This window comes from Perna viridis, chromosome 15 (genome assembly GCF_037379345.1).
Source record: "Perna viridis isolate PV_CMFRI_1.1 ecotype Kerala chromosome 15, ASM3737934v1, whole genome shotgun sequence".
In the NCBI taxonomy this organism is placed as follows: domain Eukaryota; kingdom Metazoa; phylum Mollusca; class Bivalvia; order Mytilida; family Mytilidae; genus Perna; species Perna viridis.
Window position 1 is genome coordinate 13,557,190 of NC_142459.1, and position 26,042 is coordinate 13,583,231.

Sequence of the window (26,042 nt, forward strand, 5' to 3'; positions counted from 1 at the left end):
TATTTTTATAGTTAGGGGACTTTTTTTTTTTTTGAGGCGGTCCATATAATTTCATGCCGGTCCATGTGACGTTATATGAACCGGTAGTTTATCAAAGAAAGCAACCAAATAAAATCCCTTTGAGCACAATATTATGTATTATGACGTTAACGGAAAATATGCTTAATATGAAAAACAAATATATCGTCAATAACATTGGGTTAAGCTACCTAAAATATATATACACTTTTTTAGTTTGTATTTATAATTTCTAGTTTGTATGATATGTATTATGAGAGCTACTTAAGAAGGTAAACCTAAGGTAAGGGACATAACTCATGCATTCAATGATTTGTTTGTATCAGATTAAATTTCACCAAAGGCTATCAAGCTTTCATTTGACACAAAATGAAATCAATCTAAGTAACAGATGCTTACATGACATTGATGTAAAATGCTGAATACAAACGTTCCAATGATTTGTAAGGGTTGTTTCCCTTTCCCTAGGTCTACCTCCTTAACTACACGACAGAAAGTCGACACAGACTACAAAAATATCAAACCATGTAGCTGCACTACTCCAACAAGAATAAATTATCGCGATTAAGATGCAAGAATATAACAAGAAAGATGTATAAGATTCATTTGCCTGTAAACTAAGGGCTTTGACCATTCAATGCATAAGTTTAATATCATAGTTCTCAATCCCTTGTAAGAATCAGTCAGAGGATGAAATATGGTATGAAAAAAAGCATCATTTTAGAAATGTAATTTGACTGTTTGCACCATCACGATAAAGAAAACAAGCACGATTTTCTATATAATGCTAAACCATTTGGTTACCATTTCATTTAAAGCACTGAAAATGAACCTTTCAAGGGCAGATTAATCTGTCGAAAACGTCATTTTTCGAGCATTCTATCGAAAATTTCCGAATATAGAATATGGTAATATAGAAAGCATCCACGAGTGGATGAGGGAAGAAAGACAATTTCGTGGATTTTTGAATTCGTGGTTTTGAGGTTTATAGTGGATTTTTCTTTCTTTTTTTTTTTTTTGGGGGGGGGGGCAATTGCGAATTCCTGTTTTTGGTGACCAGGAAAACCACGAATTGTATCCTTGATGTTTTTTTTTTTTTTTTTTTTTTTCCGTGAAATGCTTGAACATTTCATTCGTAATCCATTTCCTGAGTAAAAACATGTATTTACTGAAAGAATTTTTTTTCCAGTAATATCAACATAAATATTATTTTAACTGAATATAATTTACTAGCAAAATATCAATTCAACTTTATAGTTTTACATACATCCTCTAGTTTCATCTATGTTACTTAAACTGTTGACTAAATATAAGGTAAGCAACATTATTTATTATTTCCAATGATGACCAAAGTAATGTACTGATATTGTTTTTATACGAACAAGAAAATCTGTATTGTCTTTGAAACGTGTATCTGACATATATCAAAGTTTATGTTATGTACCGTGCAAAGTTAAGGAAATGTTTATGTTTGAAGGTTTAAAGATAAAACGGACAACAAAAATGAAACCTTTACAACTACCATTGCTTGTTTGTTTGGTTTATATTCAAATGAAAACAACTCTGTGTGACAGCGAAGGTAATGTATGTTTCCACCCTTGTGTTACATAACGGATATAGAGTGTAATAATTTGTCGAAATTGTTTAAATCACCATTATCTTACAAATATTATTTAATTTATGAATATTAACATTTAGTGGGTTGGTGTGCTACCGTCTTAATGCACAATTAGAGTAGAATAAATGTTTAATAAAAAAACGAGTCAAATGAATCGTACTAGTGCAATTATTTTGCAGTATTCTATTTATATAAAAAATCAAACTAATGGATACAAAACACCTTAGACACCCATTTTGCGCCCTTTTCAAATAAGACTTAGAAAAACTTGTTCTCGTTTACTTTGTATAAATGTAGGTAAAAGGTCAACGTCTCTTGTTTGATTGTCTACGCGGTTATTGACTGCTATGCATTTTATCGTTAGTTCTTACCTTTTAAGGATGAAATGAATAAATCCTTGAAAAGACAATATTAACGACAAAATTGCTCAATGATTTTTTAAATGTAGGCGAAATTAGGTTGGCAGAAAATAAAACATCCATCTTTTCAACAAGGGGAAGATTGGAAATATATCACAATGGTGTCTGGGGGACAGTTTGTGATGATGGATTTGACAACCAGGATGCTGAAGTCGTTTGTAAACAGCTTGGCAAAAGGTTAGAAAGATCAGTACATCTTGTATATGCTTTGCTTTTAAAATACAGATATATGAAACAACAAGTGTTCACCCTGTTGAATTTTGCCTTTAAAAGGCAATAAATTAAACAAGAAGTTGTCCAACAATTTTGTCTTTTCAACAATTGAAAGTTTCTTTTATTCTATCATATTTTTCAAGATATTAACTGAAAACTGAAAAAGTCATTTTTTCCCCTTCAAGGGCAATAACTCTTACAAGGAGTCTGAAGACTTTTGTAGTCCTAATAATATGGATCATTCAGCTATTGAAAGAATTTGGATAAACCTAACGGTTTTGGAGACATATGTGAAAAACTACTGTCTGACCTCTATGTTGTAATGAAATTGGAAGAACAATAAAGCAAAACATGGATTTTTCTAATGTATATCCTCATTGTATACATGCTAATAAGGAATATAATTTTCCAAGTACACGATGACTGACTGTAACTGTACTATAAAGGTAAACGATATAGAATTGTTCACTAATCTAGGCATTGGTGCTACACAGTTAAGCTTGAGAATAATGTCTTAACTTCTATGATCCAGAAGGGTCTGAAAAATTTCCAACGATGTTAGAACTGTCATAATAACACCTAGATGAACTGTCCCGTACTACCATACATTGTGTACTAAGTTACAGCCCTAGATTAATCCTACAAGGAGGAATGACCCCGCCACCGAAAGCTATATTTTTATATAGCCTAGCTTACCGAGTGGTCTAGGGCGCTGGACTTAGTGCAGGCGGTGTTACCATAGATGTCACAGCAGTACGAGTTCGAGTCCCGCGGAGGGAACGACCAAATATTTGCATTGCAAATTTGACAGTTCTAACATAGTTGGGAATTTTTCAGATCTTTCAATACGTTTATATATCTTCCCTGTATCAATTTGATCCGATGGAGCAGTGTAGCAAATAGAGTCGTCACATTCTGAGACGTATATACATATATATATATATATATATATATATTCATATCTAGTGTCTTGAACATAACTGTGCCACTGGCTTTAAATTTAAAGTTAAAGTCAATCCATATATATGTTTAGCAAGAAATAACGGATATTCTCAATTATCATTACCCTTAATTCAACATTATGTTTCGTTTAATGATTTCCCCAGCTATGTTGGTGCCTACAGTTACACTGCAGGTGGCGGCCTGGGCGACATCTGGTTAGATGATGTAGAATGTATAGGCTCAGAGACCCACTTAACTGAGTGTTCTCATAACGGATGGGCAAAAGAAAATTGTGGTCATCAAGAAGATGTTGGTGTCAGTTGCGTAAGAGACGGTATATATGATACATATGACAATTATCAAAATGCATTTTATTCAGGTTATATTATTTTTCACTGAAAAGTTTAAAACTTTATATAGGCTATTATTTGCTTTCTACGTCACTGGATTTGCTCAGAATATTTTCAGTAGAATGTTAGAATAGTGAGGTTTTTGCCAGAGTTACATGTATCTGCCCTTGAAATATTCATTTTCAGTGCATTTCAATTGAATTAAAAATCAATTTACCATAGTAATCTGGCAAATCGTGATTTTTCAGGCTTATACTAATAAGTGGTATATATACATCATGTAGTCAAATTAAACTTTCATAATGGTGTCTTTTCTACCTTGTTTCACCCACTGTCTGATACAAAGATTGACACATACATTAATCGTTTTTTCAAATGAAGCGTAATTTATTTTCAAAAGAAAGTTTTCTTCAAGTTCTTTCTAAACATTTGTAATTAGAATGAATGACACGTTAAATCGGGCCAAATTTGGTTTAACAACAATTAAGCAAATCCATTTTTTTCTTAAATATTAATTTTAAATTTGAAATAAAATACATGGATAAAACTTATTATAAGTATAAGTATATGCTTAGACATATCTCATTGAAGATTGTTATATAAAAAATGTGTGCACAAAATAGTAAAATTATAAGACCTTAGCCTTCAAAAGCAAGAATAATTAGTCTTATTGCCTATTCATTTCATTTTGAGAAAAATATTGTGATTTCAAATAAAAACATGTATTGAAAGCATTAAAACTGTCTGCATTATCGCATGTTCTATTATATGCTCTCATAACTATTCGAATATCACTCGTTGTCCTTCAGTTGCAAGTAAGTTCCATTCAAAATCAAAATGTTATGATAATTTGTGTTTTAAACATATTCATTTAATGTAAGCATTAGTTAACTTGGATTCATTTTGTAAAAAAATATTTGTCTTGTGAACTATGTCTAAAACGTTTCCATTTTTTCGGCAGTAGTATATTCTTAGACAAATTTCATTGGAAGATTGATATCCTATATAAAAGTGAAAATGTGTGCACATAATCGTAATATCATACGAACTTAACAGTCAAAAGCGCTAATAATAAGTCTCGTTGATTTTCATTAGTCATTATTAAAAATGTTATTTCAAATTAAAAACAATTATTGGAAGCAGGAACTCTTTTCCACTGTCAATATTTTTACATGTTCAATTATATACCTTCACAACTATTCGCATATAAATTGTTGTTCACCAGTTGCAAGTATTTTGATTAGGCGTATGTTTCATTCAACACCAAAATAATATGGAAATTTATGGTGGGATGTATTTTTTAATGTTCTGAAAATATTCTTTTATACAAATTAAGGTGCAATCCGTTTAGCTGGTGGGTCAAGATCTTCAGACACAGTAACAGGCAGATTGGAAATATTTCACAAAAACGTTTGGGGGACGGTGTGTGGTAACTACATGAACAATATCACTGCATCTGTAGTGTGTAAACAGCTGGGTGAAAAGTATGCACTAACATGACTAAACTGTGCGTTCTTTATCGTTAATGATTCAAAATATGACGGCTCTTTGCTAAAGAGTAATTATTAAAATAATGCTATACAGGGACAAAGGCAAGGCATGGAAAACTTACACACACAACAAAGATCATACAGTAACTGAAATCATATATATATACAAAGTAACAAAAGCAAATGAGTAACTCGTACTCCACCAAAAACTGGTTTAACTAATACTTGTAGTTTTAATCTGTCATCAAGCTGATAAAACAGGCCATTCGCAAACAGTGTGATGAAGTAAAAATTTGAACTTAAGACTAGTGTCACTTATAATGTTATTTGGAATAAAACTACAATAAGCACAAAACATTGTGTAACATTATTTCAGTTTGTATAATTTTACAATATGTACTATTTCTACACTTCATATACATGTATCCTGGAACCCATTTTATTTGTAAAATGTGATAAAATAACTGGTGAAAGTAATCCTCATTTATATATTTTTATGTAATTAATCGGAGAATTGCAATACGATAAAATGGAAAACTGCAGGTTAAGTATAATTTAAGTAATTAATTTCACTTTTTTTTCAGATCATTAGGTGCTGTAGGTTATATTTCAATAAATCGTGGATCTGGTAAAACATGGTTAGGTAACGTAGTGTGTAATGGTACTGAAAACAATATTAATGCTTGTTATCATACAGGCTGGGGACAACAAGATTGTACGCACAGTAAGGATATAGCAATCAGCTGTTTTAACAGGTCAGAAGGTAATATTTGATATATAAAATATGTTGCTGGTCTTGTTTACTCATTCTTGTCTAATTTTCGGTCTCATCTGGTTTCAAAATATGAAAAATTTTCATAGGGAACCTCACTTTCCTTTGAACAATTTCATCATTCACATATTAAAATATTATTTGAGATGTTTTTATTATTATTATTCAATCCTTGTTATTTCTTAACAGATAAAACCTACTAAGACAGAATAACGAAAAATAGACAATTGTTTTTTTCGCGATAATTTCAAATGATTCTATCTCAAAAACTAACACACTAGCCCATCCATTTCCCTTCGTATATTGTTTTAGCGTATAAGATCTTATACGATTTCACAACGCTTTGTTATTCTTAAATAGGACAACAGACATCCTTAAAGCAAATTGTGGTCACTTTAACAAACATACGAGATGATTAACAAACGAATCTAACACGTAATATTGCAATCAAAACTTTACGGAATATTTAATGCATCAAAGTAAATCTGTTTATCAGGAGTCTTTTGAAATTTCTTATGCTTTTATATTTACCGTTTCTGTAACGCTATTGAAATCACTTTTATTTTCTATTTCTAGAAAAACTACGATTGAGTTCATCCACAAGTACTTCGAACTCGGTTTATGGAAGATTGGAAGTATATAAATTTGGAGTCTGGGGAACAGTATGTAATCGTCATTTCAACAATGGAGCTGCTAAAGTTGCATGCAGACAATTGGGCAAAAAGTATGGACTAAGTTATGTTTTCGATACTGAAAGTATAAGGTTTAAATTGCATTAGATATTATCTCAAAAGATAGATTTAGTTAGATGATATGGTTTATGTTTTGTCTTTCAATTATCCTAATTTTATCTAATCTTATTCTGTTTGTAGAACATACTTTTACAGTTTTACTAAATAATATTATGGTTTCAAGATATTCAAGAGAGTCGAGCTTACATGTTTGCAGCTTTTTTATAAAATTTTATACAGATTATATTAGGAGATTCAATATTTCTGTAACAATTAAATAGAAGTAATATCTTTAAAAATTAAGATAGCCGAAGCAGTAACAGGCTTGTAACTCCTTTCTTTTTCTTAATTTTTAAATATCTGATACAGTTAAGGAGGTAGACCTAGGGTAAGAGGCACAACTCTTAGATATCATTGGAACGTTTGTATTTACACATTACTTTATTGTGTACGCCAAACAAATGAACATGAAGCAAATGATATCACCCAAAAAACGTTTAATAAACTCCGGAATCCTGATTCCCTAGATTACTACCTCAAAGTTTCGATCAAATTGGATTTAATTCATCATTACTTAAATATTTTTATAAGGATTATTCTTATTTTTTTTTCTCAGGACAAATAATGCTACTGTTTATGTACCAAATTCTGGTAGTGGCCATATATGGTTAAATAACGTAGTTTGTAAAGGTTCTGAGTCATCAATTGGCGCTTGTGCACATTCCGGTTGGGGTAATATCACATGTCCACACAAGAATGACGTAGGAATAAGCTGCTTTAATGGAACTGGAGGTATCTAAAATTATTTTGAATGATTAAACGCATGCTCAATTTTACGCCGATAAAAAAAAATCAAATGATGCATTGAAATACGCTTTTAATATACGTTTCAGGCATGGGGTGATGCGACTTAGATTTATTAATTAAATGCATTAAACGCACGAGACCTAGGGTAAGGGACACAACTCTTACAAATCATTCGAACCTTTGTATTCAGCATTTTATATCAATCTCACAAAAAACATCCAAGTAACTTGGATTGATTTCATTCAGTTTCAAATGAAAACTTGATAGGCTTTGAAGAAATTTAAAAGGATACAAACTTATAACTGCTTTCAAGAATAATTTACCTTACCCTAGGTCTACCTCTTTAAATACTAATCGTAGTACATATATCACATATTGATTATCAAATACATTTTGTGATGTATAAATAAAGTGGAACAAGATTTATGTAGGGGAATAATTTTCGTAGTTCAACCAGTTTTAAATAATTTAATATTTCATGCTGATAGAAAAAGAAATAGATATGGTGAAGAGCAACACATGCACAATCGTCTTACATATATAAAATTAATAAAAAGCATACAGAAATCACCAAACTGCCTCACTAAGTGTAGTGCAAACACACCTTTCACTATAATACGACATGCCCTGACAAAAAGTAATAAATTGTATGGTAAAAGAACAATACAACACTTTAAAAACAAACTATTACCTTTGGCTAAAATTTGCATCCAAGTGGGGTTGTTGTCTCATTGACATATTCACTATATACATTATCGTTAAAAAATAAAATAACGACATGTCTGAGGTGAGATTAAACTTGTTTCATGAGGCTTAACACTTCCTTTTTTATGTAAGGTTAAAGATAAACAGAAGTAACAAATGAACAGAACATACGACAGTACCATTAAAATTACAAGTAGTAAAAATGATCGACTACTACAATTCTAGTGAACGTCATATATGAAATAGACAAGATTTGATGCAGTGTAATATCATAAGTTGACTTAGTGTTTACGTAGGGCTCCAATGAGGATATTTGTTTACATAGCTCCATCATAGAAATTATTATATTTGAAAGTCATTCCTTTGTGAAATTTATTGACTATTTAAAATCTTACAGTTGAAGTACGTTTAAGTTCAAAAACAAGGACATCAGATTCTGTGTATGGCAGATTGGAAGTAAAATACAATGGAATTTGGGGAACAGTGTGCAGAAAAAAATTCGACAAAGTAGCTTCAGAAGTTGTTTGTCGGCAGCTGGGTGAAAGGTTAGTTATACAATGTACATGTGCGTATTTAATAAGGGTTCCAAATAAGGGTAACAACAAAATTACCGAACACTAATCCGATCTATAATTATTAAGTCAATACCAAAACAATCCCAGCCAAATACATATTACAACATGGGTGGTCCCGCAATGGTCCCAACTTGAAAAGGCATTTTAAATGAAATGATTAGTTAAATCTTTAACAATGCGCTAAACCTCACTATCCCATTGCGGTGTAAATACATTGTTTGTTATTAAATAATATTTACATTGCGCAATAATTGAGAAATCGTCGGTAAAATAGGCACACAGAAACATTTACAAAAAAACCCAGGACTAAACAAAAACATAATTTGATAAGAGACGTTTTGAGACGTATTTCCTGATACATCAACAGGAATGTGTTAGTCCCCTTCATTTCGAGCTCTGGTGAATATACTGAAGAAAACCATTCACCAAAAGAGGTTGTAAATGGACAATACATCATCATTATATCTGTGTGTAAAGTAATTGATTTAGCATCTTTTATATATTTATTCTTTACGATGTTCTGAAACAGTTCAATCTCGTATGAATATAAAAAAAAATCGGTAAGGATAGGAGCAAAACTTAATTGACATCTCCCTTGTGGAGCAAGATTAAAAACCAGCTTTATACCTTCCTTTGTATGGAATCTTATAGTACGTTTGTATGTGGCATTACTTGGTGTCTTCTAAGCTTTCTCCAGAGGGACGATAACACATTTCTCATGAAGTGAGAAAAGGCATTTAAGTGCCTCATGATCGTTGTATACGGACTTGGGTCTTTAATTGACACATGTGATTGTCAATACGATTCCGTACCTAAGATCAAATGTTACATATCCAAACTGACAGGGACCCGGTTTCTGTATGTTGGTCATTTTCTCTTATTTTTCCTGATCTGGCATAAACAACGACAGCCACCATTATGGTTTTGCTCTGTGTCTTTCATGTTGGCAATTTTGTCCGTATGACAGAGCCTACAAATGCAAACCAGACCTCCCTCTGAGTCGCCATCTTAGATTTGCCGGACACACCCAGGAGGATCTCCACAACATTGTTGTGACGATCATAGAACATAATAAAAACTGGTCAAAATGTAAAAGAGTATCTCGGGAAAGTTATTGGATGAAGAAATTGCAAACAACTTTTAACGAGAAAAATAATTCATTTTTAGGTCTTGGATCTAAGGCTGGTACAGCACTACTTGCTATACATCAATACGCCGAACTACTATATTTGGACTTTTTATATTTTTTTAAATTGTTTTCCACAGTTAATTGTAACTTTGATAAAAAGACCTTCTTTGTTATTTTCATTCTGGCTCCTCATCAGTTGCTTATGTGAGCCTTTGATAAAGGTACAATCACCCACATTGTACGCGATTCAGCTTCTGATACTGTTTTGATCTTGAACTTTGTGAGGTTGATGCTCGTTAAGTTTTGTGAGTTTTATGCTCATATAGTTTTATGAGTTTTATGCTGAGGAAGGATATCTGGTATCCGAAATATTCAATTTAAATTTTACCATCTTCTGGTGATGTTAAACATATTTAGACGTATATATATTTTTTGTCGTTCCCTCTGCGGGACTCGAACTCGTACCGCTGTGACATCTATGGCAACACCGCCTGCACTAAGTCCAGCGCCCTAGACCACTCGGCCAGCTAGGCTTTATTAAAATATAGCTTTCGCTGGCAGGGTCATTCCTCCTCATAGGATAAATCTAGGGCTGTAACCTAGTACACGATGTATGGTAGTACGGGACAGTTCATTTTAGATGTTATTATGTAGGATAGAGGATCAAATTAATGATGCATGTCACAACAAATCAATATTATACAAACGTCTCAGAATGTGACGACTCTATTCGCTACACTGTTCCATCGGATCAAATTGAAACAGGGAAGATACATAAACGTATAGAAAGGTCTAGGGCGCTGGACTTAGTGCAGGCGGTGTTGCCATAGAAGTCCCGCGGAGGGAACGACAAAAAAATTGCATCGCAAATTTGACAGATCTAACATCGTTGGGAATTTTTCAGAACTTTCTATACGTTTATATATCTTCCCTGTATCAATTTGATCCGATGGAGCAGTGAAACAATTTTTCGAAATTCTTCAATTTCCAGAACCAAAGTATTCTGTTTTCGATTATTTTTGGAGTTACAGATTGGGGCGCCTTGGAATCCGTCATGATCCTTCAGATCATAATCATGTCTTTTCTACTTTTTAAGGTAGAAAGCTTACGAAATGTAAATTTACATTTGCAAAAAAATAGACATTAAGAAAACAAAATGAACGATATCAGCTCTACATGCAAAAAAAAAAAATAATAATAAATTAATAAAAATGCATGTGTTGTCTAAAGTTATAAAGATTTTTTTTTTCTTTCGATGTATCTTTTTAGATGCTCTATTAATTAACTTTGTTTCCATTGTCCTGAAGTTTGTTTCTATATCACGAAATGATACTGTGTCGTAACTTTCTAACCGTTTTTTGCAAAGTCATATCATTATTATTATTACATTTGTTATGTTGTAATAACGTAATTGAAAGGGTGTCAGTTGATAATTCAGGGTGTTAGTAGCACATGTCTAATTTTGAAAACATCCAATAAACATCACGAACCCATTTCTATTTACGGAAAGGTAATATTGGCATGCAATTCACTGAAGTAACAAATGTGAAAAGAAGTCACCTAAAACCTCAAGTTAAGGAGGTAGACCTAGGGTAAGGGACACAACTCTTACAAATCATTGGAACGTTTGTATTCATCATTTTACATCAATCTCATGTAAGCATCAAAGTGACTTGGACTGATTTCATTCTGTTTCAGAGGAAAGCTTGAAAGGTTTTGGTGACATTGAATATAATAACATATCACTGATTTCAAGAGTTATGCCCTTTACCCTAGGTCTACCTCCTCAAGTCAAAAAACTTCTGAAACGGATCATATTAAGATGTTTAAGGAGCATACGAACCTACCGAGAAACAGCACTCATAGTTGTTCATATGCCTTCTCGAATGTACGATTACGCAATGGGTTCCTATATTATTATCATTCATAAAATTGCAGAAACAAGGGATCTAAATGATCTGTATTACATTGAGTATAATACTACTGTTAAGAGAAATAATCATTTATATGACGTCACATTCATTTTTTTAAAGGAAAATGTGACATAGAATGTCCCGTACTTTATTTTTACCCCATAAAAGACAGATATTAATTTACATCACTGAAGGGGAATTAACATCATAAAGATCCATATTATTTGTTTTCTTCTCTTTTAGGACAAGTCGTGCGACTAACTTTACCCCCAGTTACAGTTATGGCAAACCAATATGGTTAAGTAATGTCGTATGTAACGGTTCCGAATCTACTATAAATGATTGTGCTCATTCTGGTTGGGGATTAAACAATTGCACTCATAGTGATGACGTAGGAGTCAGTTGCTTTAATGATCATAAAGGTACATGCTGTATGATATACAAACTATGAAATTAATTAATTAGTTAATGTTAAAAGGTCAATTATTTTTTTATATATGTAAAATTCTGACATCTCAATGGTTCAAAACGTTTTACAGGAAATGATGAGCAGTTAAGGTTCATCGTTATCATTCGAAAAATGTAAACAAATGAATCAATATAATTAGCAGAACTACACGAGACAGTAATAAAGGGAATTAATTCTTGCAGAAATAAAAAAAAAATGTAATCCAGGGCAGATACCAATAAGGGAAAGCAGACAAACAACAACAAAAAAAGAATAACCAAAATAATACATACACAGAAACATAAGTTGGTAAACAAATTGGGCTAAAAAACTGGGAGTACGGATCAGTTGCACCGGTAAGGCAAGCGTCCGTAACTTTTCCAAAGAAATACACGCCGTATTGCTCATAATTTAATTTAATTTAAATTATAGATTTCTCTGGTTTTAATTTCTCTCGTTGTTTTATGTCGTATCAGTTGAACTTCGTCTAAGTTCTAAGCAAAAGACGACAGACTCTGTGTACGGAAAATTACAAGTAAAATACAACGGAATTTGGGGAACTGTTTGTGATATCAATTTCAACAAAGCAGCTGCAATGGTAGTTTGTCGGGAGTTTGGTGAAAGGTAAGTAAAATTTTAGAGTGACAGTATTAATATAGAAAGATGAAGTGGGGTATTTAACTTTAAAGTCAAACAAGAAAAAAACTATAAATAATGTCACATGATACTTACAATGTATATAATTAATTGAAGAACTAAATTGTAATTAATATTAAAGAATAATCAAGGAATCAAGGTTTTGTGTTAATCAAAATAATGTAATCCTGGGACAAAGACCAGACATGGAAAACAGAAATACACAACAAAGAACATGAAATTACAACAATCATACATACAAAGTAACAAAGCACATGAGCAACTCGGACTCCACTAAAAACTAGGATCATGGATCAGGTGCACCGGTATGATAAGCGTCCTCTGTTTTTTTTAAGAAACATCCGCCGCGTTACTCATAAAAAGTCAAGTCCGGTGTAGACTAAAGTGGAAAGGAAAACTATGACACGTTGAATAAATCAGTTTTCATGGCGCCAATGGATACACCATAACGATCTACGAGTTCATGATGACGACCATAAAACTTCTGTAGTGGTGACTTCAATCTTGTAGCGATTTAACCATGTTCAAGAAGCCTATTTGTTAGAATTCTAGCGCGATAAAAATAGTCTGCGTAGTTTCGGCAAGCTTTGGCATAACGTATGAGTTGTGATATGAACACTCCATACGCATGTGCTGAAGGCATGTTGACACAGATGAAAGGAGAGTTGACAATTCTGAATGACGTTTGTCGTTAAGTACAATAGATTTCCTTAACCACCGATTTTTAAGTGTAGGTCAAATTATGAAGTTGACCTCACAGTATCTGAAATATCCTTTATCTCAAGTTCTTTTGGGTAAGTAAGGCATTGTCTTTTGATGCATTTCATTTACTTTCATATTAGTTTTTGTGAATTATTTCTTTCATTTTTAGCTCACCTAAACTTAGGTCTAAGCTAGCTTTTACAATCATTCTGCGTCCGTCATCCGTCGTCCTTTAACTTTTTACATTATGCTGAACTAAGTGAAAACAGTATTACCACACCTGCCAGAAATGTATGCAAGAAACTCATTTTCTCTTCCGCTTGATGAAATCAGATTGCCACCAGAAGCCATCCATTTACTGAGTGAATGGTGACTTAACTAGGCAGAAATAATAAAAGAAAAAAAAATATTCATTTTGATAAAACTTCGGTTTTGCTTAATAAAACAAGTTCTGATCGGCCAATTTTATGAAACTTGCTAGTGTTAGTGACTGCAATCCGCTCTGCAAACTTTGTGTGTCGCTCATGTAGCTAAGCGTATGGCAGAGGTCACTCAAATTTGCCATTTAAACCCTGTGGGGGAACACATTTGACCTATATCTTTGCTTTTACTAAGCCGAAATAACCAAAAATTCATGATATAGGGAATCATTATATATAAGTACATACAAAGCTAAGAATGGATAAATGAGGCTTAGCCATAAATGATAAATATAATTTCATTTGCTACCACGGATAATTTGATTTATTGTCAACAATCTTAGTGAATTTACAGAAGTTTGTCCATTATACAAGCCGATTACATTTGATAACGTCTCTAAGCTAAATAATATTAGATCCATTTGTGAACTTGGTTTTGAGATACAGCTTTCTGCCTATATTGAAATAGGAGCATGTGTACAAGAAATGAAATTCGTCCCCCAAATTTCCGCAATCGCATACATTGTATATTCTATTTTTTCTACTTATTTTGTTCAATCTACCTATTCATATTGGCAATTTTGTAATAGAGTGCTAACACGGCATACATATCATATCTTTTTGTCCCCTAAAATTAAAAAAAAATCCAATTCCATTTTTTTTTCTTGTATAACCTGTTGTTTGATGCCTTCGGAGATGTTTGTCCAAAAGAATGCGTGAATTGATCTGTGAGAGAATTTTTCACAGTGTTATAAAACCACCCCGTTACTATCAAATGTATGTTTATTCCATATAAAAGGTAATAAAAAAAATGTTTCTCACTTTTTATCCATGGGATGCCTTGATTATATTTCAAAAAGGTTGAAAGGTGAAACGGATAGTTTTGTTTTTTTTTTTTTTTTTGGTTAAGCCCATTAGTTTATCTAGCACAAATTGTTTCCTACATCATGAGACCATCTTCCAAGTTTTTCGAATGCTATAAAATTTAGAGTTTACTTTTTTAAACCATGCATAAGTTTACAAAATTTTAAATTGACACGTCCAATATCACGATTGTCAACGCTAGTTTACGATAAGGGAAATAAAACATTTAACAGATAAGTTATGTGACCTTCCCTGTCTAATGGTATCGTACATAATAGTCGTAGCTTTGTCCACTTGTGACTTTCTGGCCTTAGACATATGTCTTGTACGTGAAATGAGTACGCCTAGGTACGAGCATTGGTCAACGATTTCTAAATCATGTCCATTATAGAAAAAAAAAATATTGTATTAGAAAATATCATAACTTAACACTTTTGGACATAAACTTTAAACTTTCATCCGTAAATCAAGCTTCAATTGCAGGTCATTTTTAGTTTCTGACATTAAAACTGTGTGGTAAGCGTATATTATCAAAACTGATTTTACATAAATATTAAGATCAGATTAAATTTTATCTTCCAAGCATTTTAAGCCAATGACATCTGTGTCTTGAAAATATGTTTTCAAGCCATTAATATAAAACGAAAATCGCCAAAGTGAGATGCTTTTCTCATTTTCAAACACCAATTTTACATTGAAAATAATCGGAAAATTCTAGGTAATTGAAAATTGGAGATCTAATGTTGTACATATCAACAATTATATTCAGTATCTTACCATTTATGGAATTTAACATTAACTCAGACCGTCATACAGTGCCAAACGCTTTTTCGAAATTTATAAAGGCACAACAGGTTTGTTTTTCTTTCGTAATTTCAAATGCTTGTTCAAAAATCATATTCATAGAAAAACCTTGGCATACATATCAAAATAGACAACTTGAACATGTTAAAAGTTCACTTTCGATTGATTAAACAAAATGTATGCAGCCAATGTTCATAAATCAACTCCTAAGAAACCATAGGTCCTAATAGTTTTAAAAAAAAAAGAAACTTCATAGGAATAATGACTTAAGGCCGTTTACTGACAGTTTACTTTTTGTATGACGCAGGTGTCTCGAGGGGTGGAGGGGGGGGGCAGGAATGATGTAAGTATAGATGACACTAATTACCTTTGTGTGGAGATCAAACATATCATCAAATTATCCAGGTGAGCGTTAAAGGCTCCCTTTTTTTTCTCTTTTTTTATTTTGTTCTTCTCTTTTTTTTTCGATCGACAAACAACATAAAATGACAGAACGTCGTTGCATTGATCACACTTAGTTTTGTTCAAAAGTCTTCATTACTCAAATTGCCATTATGTTTTATTAAACATATGTCCCAATTCCAAATGCTGTCTCCCCAATTCACAATCGGTTAAATCGCTTATTTTATTTTAATATCGCTCATTATACGGATATAATTGTTTTCCATCTAACCCATCAAGCTCCATAGATTGCCTGTCGACCTTTTCCTCTCTTACTAATAAGATGTTGCTGTATACATGTAGCTAACCCAAACAAAAAGCTCTACTTCTTTCGTAACTTACACATTTGTTTTGCTTTGCACATACATTGTCACTTTATAGGTACTTCAATGCTACTTTTTTTTCTAAAACTTTTTAAAAAAATGGAACTGTTTTATATTTTAGAACAATATATGCTACAAGTTACGAAGCGGGTACTGCAAAAAACAGGTGGCTAAGTAACGTAGAGTGCCAAGGTTCTGAATCGACGCTGAATGAATGTTCCCATTCCGGTTGGGGAAAACAGAAGTGTTTAAACGGTCATGATGTAGGAATTGCATGCTTTAATGGCACGGAAGGTACAATGGCCTGTGCATGATTTAAAAAATACAATATCAAAATAAACCGGAAAGGATCGAAATAAAATTGAATTTCAGCAGAAAAATGTTACATTTAACAGAAAAAAACAAACCTCTTTGTAATGTATAAGTACCAGACCTTATAAATTTCAGACACTTCCTTTGGTAAGGTGATTCATGGTGTAGAAAAACTGTCCGAACAAACGATGCCGTTTTGGTCTACATATGCATCACTTTCATGTGATAATACTTCTTTCTGTATTCAGATCTGTACTTTTGATAAAACCACTGTCGACCTCTCACTTAAATCAACCCAATCAAACCCAATCTAGGACAATAACTCTTGCAAATTGCTCAATTCATGTGCAAAATATATAAATTTTATCTTAAAAAAGCAACAACCAAATGAAAATCTAAGACTGTATGTCGGTAACTGATTCTGAATAAGAAATATAAGTAACAGTGGTAGGTTTTTTGGCATGCATGAATTACCTCCCCCTTTTTTATATATAGACTGCTATCTAGCATGTACACATTGGACATCTATTTAAATAGTTTTGTAAAGACTGCTATTTAATATTGACACATTGGACATATGTTTAAACAGTTCTATTAAGACTGCTATTTAATATGTATACATTGGACATATGTTGAAATAGGTTCTGTTAAGGTAGGTGTTCTGTTTTGCAGATTTGAAATACATCAAAATGGATATTAATGTACTTTAAAAAGTACTGGTTTAGGCAAGTTCTTTTTATTATGTTGGGTTAAGATTAGAAAGAATTCAATTTAATGAGAATTATCTACATAATTCCATTTCATCTCAGTTTTGAATTTCGCCTCAGTACCATTCATTATCTTTTTGTACTTTATGTAGGCAGTATACAATTGGTTGGTAAGACTGAAACTGTAAATAGCGTAAAGGGGATACTACAGATTTACCTTAAAGGCATGTGGAAAAGGGTGTGCAACACGCATTTTGATTCTAAAGCTTCTACAGTTACATGCAGGCAGCTTGGAATAAGGTAGAGTGAAGTTATGGTTAATTCCTCGCTGCCGAATTCGAACGATAACGATAAGCGTCCTTATTCTGATTTCACTTTTTGTTTTGTTTTATAGAGGACTATTTAGTGTTATTTATGCTTTGTATTTGCGATCATGTATATTCGTTATTTTTGCCACCGACCTCAATGATTGTAAGTACACGATAAAGCATTTGGAATGGATATTTCCTTGTTCGCCTTTTAAGAAGGTACCGTTACATAAAATGTTTTACAAATATACATCAGTTAGTAGAATTTCAAAATTTAATGTATGTCGCATGTTTACAAAACAATCCTGTTTTTTTTTTATCTATTTCATCAGAATACAGACTTGTCGCCATCATTTTGGATACTATTTAAACCAGTTTGTGTTTGAGGTCAAGATGAAGAAAAAAATCATTTCTGCCACTATTGTTTGTCAAAAAATGTGTAGATGCAATCAATTTGCATCCAAAAATTGCAATTATTGAAGCCTGTTGGATGACCTCTAGATTGAGGACGTCTAGGTTAAATCACCTGATAGTTTTGAGAAAAATAACTCCATTCAAATATATTCTTTCCGGTCATGTCATTATCGGAGAATTAAATGTCGACAAAAGCGAATTTCTCGGTAAGGTCCATAACCAGGCTCTATAAATTGGAATTATAATTTCAAAGTTCTCATAGATTACGTGGAAGACAACGCAAGCAAATGGATACGAGTACAAGAAGATATTGTTTCTATGTCAAAGTGCATGAAGGCTGTAAAATCTTTAATTTTAAAACATGTTTATGAAAGTTTTAAGTATGTCAAAGAGTGTCAATGCTACGCCAGTAGACCCCGATGTAACGAAAACGCTGTCAACCACACATAACAAATATGTTGTCGTACCAGCAGACAAAACCATACTTGCAAATTAAAAAAAAACAACGTTGTTTTTGTCTGCAGAACGTATTAAATCAAATGCTAATTATCAGAGGAACACTGACTACTATACATGACATATATGTTGTCGTACCAGCAGACAAAGACCAAAACAACATTGTTTTTGTCTGCTAAACGTATTAAATCAAATTCTAATGATCAGAGGAAGACGCAGAAAAAATAGCAATAATAGACTTATACTGTTACCACAATATCTGAAGAAGAAATAGTGGAAAACAATAAATCTGTGATATCCTCTTTTGGTCGTATCAGCAGACAAAGCCCAAAACAACATTTTTGTGTCTGCTGAACGTTTTACATCAAATGTTTATTATCAGAGCTAGACGTAGAAAATAATAGCAGTGATAAGACGTATACTGCTACCACACTTTCCAAAGAAGAGATTGTAGAAAACCATAAATCTGTGATATCCTCTTTTGGTCTCTCTACCAATGACGATGATTATGATCTACCGTCTATGTACTGGCTTCATATACTCCACAAAAGTCTACACAAACAACGGTACGTAGCTGGATCGGCATGACGTACCAATAAACTTTTAACTTTATACTCACAGTGGTCAAACAGGGTCTCGAGTCCTTTCACAATCCTAGTTACCTGAGTGACGGAGTCAAAGATTTTTATTTGTTTGGGGTTTAACGTCCGAACCGCAATATTTCAGCTACATTAATGACGAACATGAAATGGATGATAAAATGGACATGAAATGATGATGGAATGAAAAAAAAAGGATGGGACACAAGCATGATAGGGTCGACAAATTTTGATTGCCACTAGAAAAAGAGGGGATGGGTAAGGTCGTGCAATTTAGCCACTTGTGGCGGAGCGCAGAGGTTCCTACTCCTATCGAATACCACAGCAGGGTTCTTTAACGTGCGAGGAACGCGACATCTTTCCCAACACGGTGCACCGCTATGGTTTGCGGTCAGGTTTTCCGTATTATAGCCTGACAACCCCAGCATGTAACATGCCAGAGGTACCCCATTCCACCACCTTGGGCACACATCTCAGTTGCTCTGTGGGCAGAGCGCTTAGCCCCCGGCTAGGTTTCTGAGCACTATTTAGTCGCCTATTACGACAAGCTTAGCGCTGCTGCAGGCCTATTCTTTTAACACCCGGATCTGCACGGGGACGGAGTCAAAGATTTAAACATAAAAATGATTGTATCAACTGTATTGTTTCTGTTATATCAAGTATTATTTTTTCCCGCAGAATTGTCGTTGCCCATGTCAAAGTATTTGTATCTGTGTTTCAACGTATTGAAAGCGGGATTGAATCAAAATGTTAAGTCACTGGTGTTGAATGGTGGTATAAAGTGTGGAACAATCGAAAGTTGTTAATGATTCAAAATTGAACTGCTTTTAAGATAATCCCAGTTTGCGAATATCGCTTTTAAAATCATATTGTTATGTTCCTTGAAAAAAATATGATATTTTGTTTTTGCTTATTTGGTTTGACAGTCAAAAAAGCGAAAAATTTAGGTTCAACAGTATTGATAAATGAACTGCAAGAGATGAACTTTGTAGTGAGATAATATAATAATATAAATAAATAATTATGGCATGTTTTAAGATTTTTTAAATCAGTTTTTGTCATTACAGAACGAATGATGGTACAAGTTATAATGCAGGTTACGGAAAAATCTGGTTGCAAGATATAAGGTGCACTGGGTCAGAAGCCTCTCTTATTTCGTGTACACATCGTAGATTGGAGAGCCATTCTTGCTCTCGCACCATAGGAATAATATGCACCAATAGAACAGAAGGTAAATACAATATCGCTGCTCAAACGCCACTCTATGACTGGGTGGTACAATGTATATTGGAGTCACCATGTCAGTTCTTCTTTCCGTTTGTCCGAATTTTGTTTGCGGCTTTTTGCATTACATATTGGGTTTGTCACTGGATGAATTGATTTAGATATTGGTTCGTTGCTTTATGTCAATAGGAAATGAATATAAGTTTAGCTATTTTGGTTGTTGTACGATGTAAACTTACCAAATTCGAATTTCTAACTCGAGAACACGCTTTTTAATAATAATCTAATAATAATTCGATCCATAATCAAGTCTAGTCCAAAATATACCTCGCAAAATAGAAATTACACTACCGAAGTAGTTGGTACAGCAATGATCTTGGTCGAGGCGTTTCATACGAAATGATGGGTAAAACCTACATTTTAAAGCGCGCTTAACCACCCTTATAGCGGCGAAAATATTTACCAGTGTTGATTGAAAAGCAATAGCATTTTATTGTGTCATTATCGGTAAATCAGTATTTGCAATATAGAAGGGGTAAAGGAATAAACATTTTTTTATATTATTATTCTTTACGAGATTTTGAAGAAATCCAGTCTGGTACAAATATAAACACAAATAGTATAGGAGAGGAGCACAGTAAATGCCCATTGGAATGCCAGCTTATTGTTGAAAATTAGTTGATCAAAAACGGATAAATATGTTATAAATGTGAAAATTAGGCAAATCGCAAAACAGCTTGTCTGTGATGTTTCAGAAAAATGTATGGATTTGTAAATCATAAAGAAAATCATATTTTTCCGAATTTATAAAAGATTTTCAAACAAGTTCACTCAATCGATATTTCAATTTATAACGTGGCAATTTATGTAAAGAGTTGAGAAGTCAAATGTCTGGAGATAACTTATTTCCGAAAAGAGGCGGGATTTAATGTTTTGATGTAAATATTTAGAATTTTTAAGTACCCTTATATGATTAATGCCAGTACGAGAATAAGTAGTGTCGCAACTAGCTTGTTGTCTATCTTTAATTACGGACAATATCTTTGTATGGAGTACTTTCTTCGTTGAGCAATATGAAGATAAATAAAATAAATGACAATCAGCCTTTTTAGTGATGATGATAACAAATATGGTTCTTGATAGAAACTAGGCAGGCGGCTGTGATTCATCATATCTCAAGCAAATCGATGAAACTTTCTGCCTGATTTTAAGATAAACTACACTAAAAACCGAAATATGTAATATTTTAATTTATCTGGTTCGATTCATCTAGATGTACGCTTAAAAAAAGAATTGATCACTTGACATTTATCTCAGCCTTAAATTTTCTTAATATTATTTTATGTTAATAGGAGAAATACGATTGGCTGATGATACGACAACTGTAAATTCCATAGGAGGAAGATTGGAAATATTTTATGATGGGATGTGGGGATCTGTATGTGATACATATCTAAACTTTACCACAGCAGAAGTTGTTTGCCGACAGCTTGGCAAAGAGTAAGAAACAATTTGAATTGAAGATATGCAGTTACATGTTACACATTATATGATATATATTTTTGATGAACTTGGAACATATCTATGTGGGACATTATTAATAATCATACCCAAGTAAATCTTTAGATAGTTTTCTAATTCAAATCAAAGTAATTTGGCATCATTTGCACGTACAGGTGGCAGTGGTCATGGTTTTCTTTCCGTGATGATTATGCTATTCATTATACACTTAACAGTGTTTACATAAAAAAATAATGATGTTATATGATGTAAATTTATGCCATAATAATTTCATGTCGAATATACCTATACAATGGGTAAGTTTAAATTCATTGCCTTATTTCTTTCATCTCCGTGTTTCCCATCACTATGTGTTTATAACCCAGTGTCATAATGAATAGTTTAATGACCTTTTTTACTGAAAGAAAAGATGTCATCATTTTCATTTTATCTTGGATACAAAATTTTCCTATTACCTGATCAATAAACAAGGTCATGAACTTGAAACCACGTCCCTTTCAATGAGACTACCTTTACGCACCAAATAATTGTGTCTGAAAAAAGGCGTGTGCATTGTAATAAATTAATATAAATTTATCAAAGTCTTTCCCAAAGTAATGACGGCAGTTGGATTTACCCATTTTTTCTGTGTAAAATTGGGACAATAGTAATTAAGGGAACCAAGGTAATATCAGTCAAAAGAATGCAATCCCGGGACAAATACCTGAAATATACAACAAAAAAAAAAAAAAAAACAAAAATAACTGAAATCATGCACACAAGGCAACTTTCTGTATGTTGTATCTTTCGATATATCAGTTGGTAGCTGGGGGACAATCGATGGACTGTATACCTTATATCAGTGGATAACATGTGGACAATTAATTCACTGTATACCTTATATCAGTTGGTGGTTTATGGACAATTAATTGACTGTATACACTATATCATTTGGTAGCTGGGGGACAATTCATGGACTGTACACCTTATATCAGATGGTAGCTGGGGACAATTAATGTACTGTTTACCTTACATCGGTTGGTAACCGGAGGACAATCAATGGACTGTTAACCTTATATCGAGTCAATAAGTATACGCATAGCAAAAACAAAGGTAACACATTTGACATCAGTATCGACATTTTCAGCTCACAAAAAGCAGTCAGTTTCACAGCAGGTCGTGGATCCGGTAAAATATGGTTAAGCAAAATTACTTGCACTGGACTAGAACCAAATTTGACTACATGTCTTCATTCTGGCTGGGAAAATAATAATTGTACACATAAAACTGATCTAGGAATCGGCTGCGTGAATGGAACAGAGGATGAAGGTACATGTGTTTATAAATTATTTGTTTACATCATAAACTGAACAAAGCAAATTTACCTAAACACTATTATCCAAAGACTTTTAGCGGAGAATGACGATAAGTATAATTAATGACAAATCACCAATATTTTGCACAACAACTCCATCAAAATACTAAAAATATCGATCATTGAAGGCTAGTACTCGATATGAATTTGCACAAATATATACTATCCTGTTTCAAATGTAGCATTTAAAGAGGTAGACGTAGGGTAAGGGACACAACTCTTACAAATCATTGGAACGTTTGTATTCACCATTCTACAACAATCTTATAAAAGCATCAATGTAACATAGACTGATTTCATTCCGTTTCAAAGGAAAGTTTTAGAAGCTTTGGTGAAATTGAATATGATACGGTGTACAAACATATCGCTTATTTCAAGAGTTATGTCCCTTACCCTAGGTCTACCTCTTAAATGATAATTACGTGTAAAACAAAAACAACAACATAATTACAATACCTGAACCGATCCGTGCAACAAAAATTGGGATCGGTCATCGATCACCGGTCAGTTTCCGGTCAGTCATCTATCCGTCAAACCAATCCATTTAACTGGTGATCGCATCACGTGACCACAGAGCGGTCAATGTATTGTATGATTTTTGTTGTTTTCTTTGTCAATTGTACACAAATATATGCATAATGTAATAGATTCAAACATCAATTTATATTTTTATTTTACATTTCTTTTATTTAAAACAGATCTTATGTCATTTTACATAATAAAACTTCGATCAGATATGTCACTGATCATCGGTCATCGATCCGTCAGCGATCAATCAGTCGACGGTCATCGTTCCGTCAAACCGTTGCGCTGATCGGTTCAAGGACTGTATTACGACATAACAAATACTTTAACACCTCAGATATGTCTGATACATTCTTGTTTGAATTGTAAATGGGCAACGGTTTGTTTTCATTGAAGGTCACATTCGCTTAGCCCCTCAAACAACAAGCTCCAACTCCGTCAAGGGCAGATTAGAAATATACCATATCGGTATTTGGGGGACAGTATGTAAACATGGTTTTTCAAATATAGATGCTAAAGTGGTGTGTAAACAGCTTGGAATTAGGTATGATAATTCGGTAATAGTTATTTATAATATTTTGTATTACCAATTAATCATTAAAATAGTAGAATGCTTGAAATGATAAAATAGTAATTTTGTTACTCATGTTTATGGCAACGTTTTTTCCATCAAGGGTTCGTAATATTTTTGAATAAACTATTAAAGAGGAATGAAATATATACTCTGACTTCTTTCAAGACAATTGGAAAGCTTTGGTTGATTATAACTCACTTTTCACAATCAATAAAGCGTGATTGCGACGGTAATTATCACAAGAACGCGGTGCTCCATAGAATGACTAAATATTTGATTAAGAAACAGTAATATGACTCAATCGCTGAAAAAAAAGACCAGGATTAAAAAAATCCAAAATACGAAAATGTTTTATAGAGTACTCTGGGAGCTGCATTGCTACTCGATTCTCGTATATATCGGGCGATACTCGAATACTCTCTACAATTTAGTTTCAAGACACTACTGTGCTTAGAATAATCGTAAAATGCATCTTTATACTGAAAACAATTCATTCGGCAGATTATATTTTCCAAAATTCAGAAAGGAAAATCTAACTTAATGTACAATTTAAATAAAAGTGATAATCGACTTTTCCTGTAAATTTCCAAAATTTGAAAAGCTAATAAATAAACATTTAATTAAAATGAAAGCTAAACTTCTATTTCAAACAAGAAATTTCAATTTCTCTGTCTTGTTACAATTTCACACTTTAACACAGTTAATCAAAAAAAAAAAAAAAAATAGGTGAGTTCGATTGCTATTTTAAGAATAGTTGTGTTCGTCACGTTTCAATATGGAGTGCTAAACCATAATACATATCTGGATACAATTATTTGAACCCCAGTCATATCAGATTTTATTTTGTAATCTTAACAAAATTGTCTATATTGTAAATATTGGAAAAGGCGGTGTACATTAAGGAATATAAAATTTGGCATCCTACAAACTAGGATTTCTACCGGTGTATCTGGTCAATACTCCCGGTTTTTAGTTGAGTCCGAGTTGTTCATTTACTTTTGTTTCTTTGTATGTATCATTTTAGTTACTTTGCGTTCCTTGTGTATGTCGTTTGTTTTTTGTCAGGACTTTATCCGGTGTATTTTTTTAATTTCGGCTAGAATATTGGTTCCCTTGACAACTCTTCCCTAAACATGGTAATATAATGCTATCTATCTGTATCTTTGTGTAAAACAAGACCATTATCATATTATAATTTTCTGATTAGTTTTTATCGAACAATGGCAAGTCAAACATGCTTAAAAACCCAAGTTAAGCAAAGAAAGCTACATTTGGTACAAAATGATCATTTTGTTCAAACATGTGACGCCTTGGATATTGTGAATCCACTTCATCGTCAGAATTTCTAATTTAAGAGAAAGACACAAAATGCTTCAAGGTATTACATGGGTCTACATTGGTACAGATACTTTTATTTCTTTTGGGATTTGGTAATTTTCTTCCAGGATTTGTTTTAAAAATTTGTTTTTACCAATGATTATGACTTAAACGTAGAGTTCAGATAAGGAATTTTTCGGGAAGTGATAGTTATCGCGCTAGAACTCTAACAAATAGGCTTCTGGAACACGGTTATGTTGCTGCAAGATTGAAGTCATCACTATAGAAGTTTTATGGTGGTCATCATGAACACACTCGTGGATCGTTATTGTGTATCCTTCTGCACCATGAAAACTGATTTATTCAACGGGTCATAGTTTTCCTTTCCTCG

The 26,042-nt window shown here is 32.9% G+C and overlaps 1 protein-coding gene across 1 annotated transcript in view; it reads left to right on the top strand.

Moving 5' to 3' along the window:
* LOC148597021 (scavenger receptor cysteine-rich type 1 protein M160-like) overlaps window positions 1-26,042 on the top strand; it is a 55,121-nt gene that overhangs the window by 1,349 nt on the left and 27,730 nt on the right. The window contains exons 2-17 of the mRNA XM_088564362.1: window positions 1,496-1,597; window positions 2,085-2,232; window positions 3,375-3,544; window positions 4,897-5,044; window positions 5,635-5,813; window positions 6,399-6,546; window positions 7,170-7,345; window positions 8,463-8,610; window positions 11,926-12,104; window positions 12,607-12,754; window positions 16,462-16,634; window positions 17,512-17,659; window positions 20,204-20,367; window positions 21,713-21,860; window positions 23,008-23,189; window positions 24,157-24,304. Of these exons, the coding sequence (XP_088420488.1) occupies window positions 1,522-1,597; window positions 2,085-2,232; window positions 3,375-3,544; window positions 4,897-5,044; window positions 5,635-5,813; window positions 6,399-6,546; window positions 7,170-7,345; window positions 8,463-8,610; window positions 11,926-12,104; window positions 12,607-12,754; window positions 16,462-16,634; window positions 17,512-17,659; window positions 20,204-20,367; window positions 21,713-21,860; window positions 23,008-23,189; window positions 24,157-24,304 (2,483 nt within the window). The 5' untranslated portion in view covers window positions 1,496-1,521. The remainder of the gene's footprint in view (window positions 1-1,495; window positions 1,598-2,084; window positions 2,233-3,374; window positions 3,545-4,896; window positions 5,045-5,634; window positions 5,814-6,398; window positions 6,547-7,169; window positions 7,346-8,462; window positions 8,611-11,925; window positions 12,105-12,606; window positions 12,755-16,461; window positions 16,635-17,511; window positions 17,660-20,203; window positions 20,368-21,712; window positions 21,861-23,007; window positions 23,190-24,156; window positions 24,305-26,042) is intronic.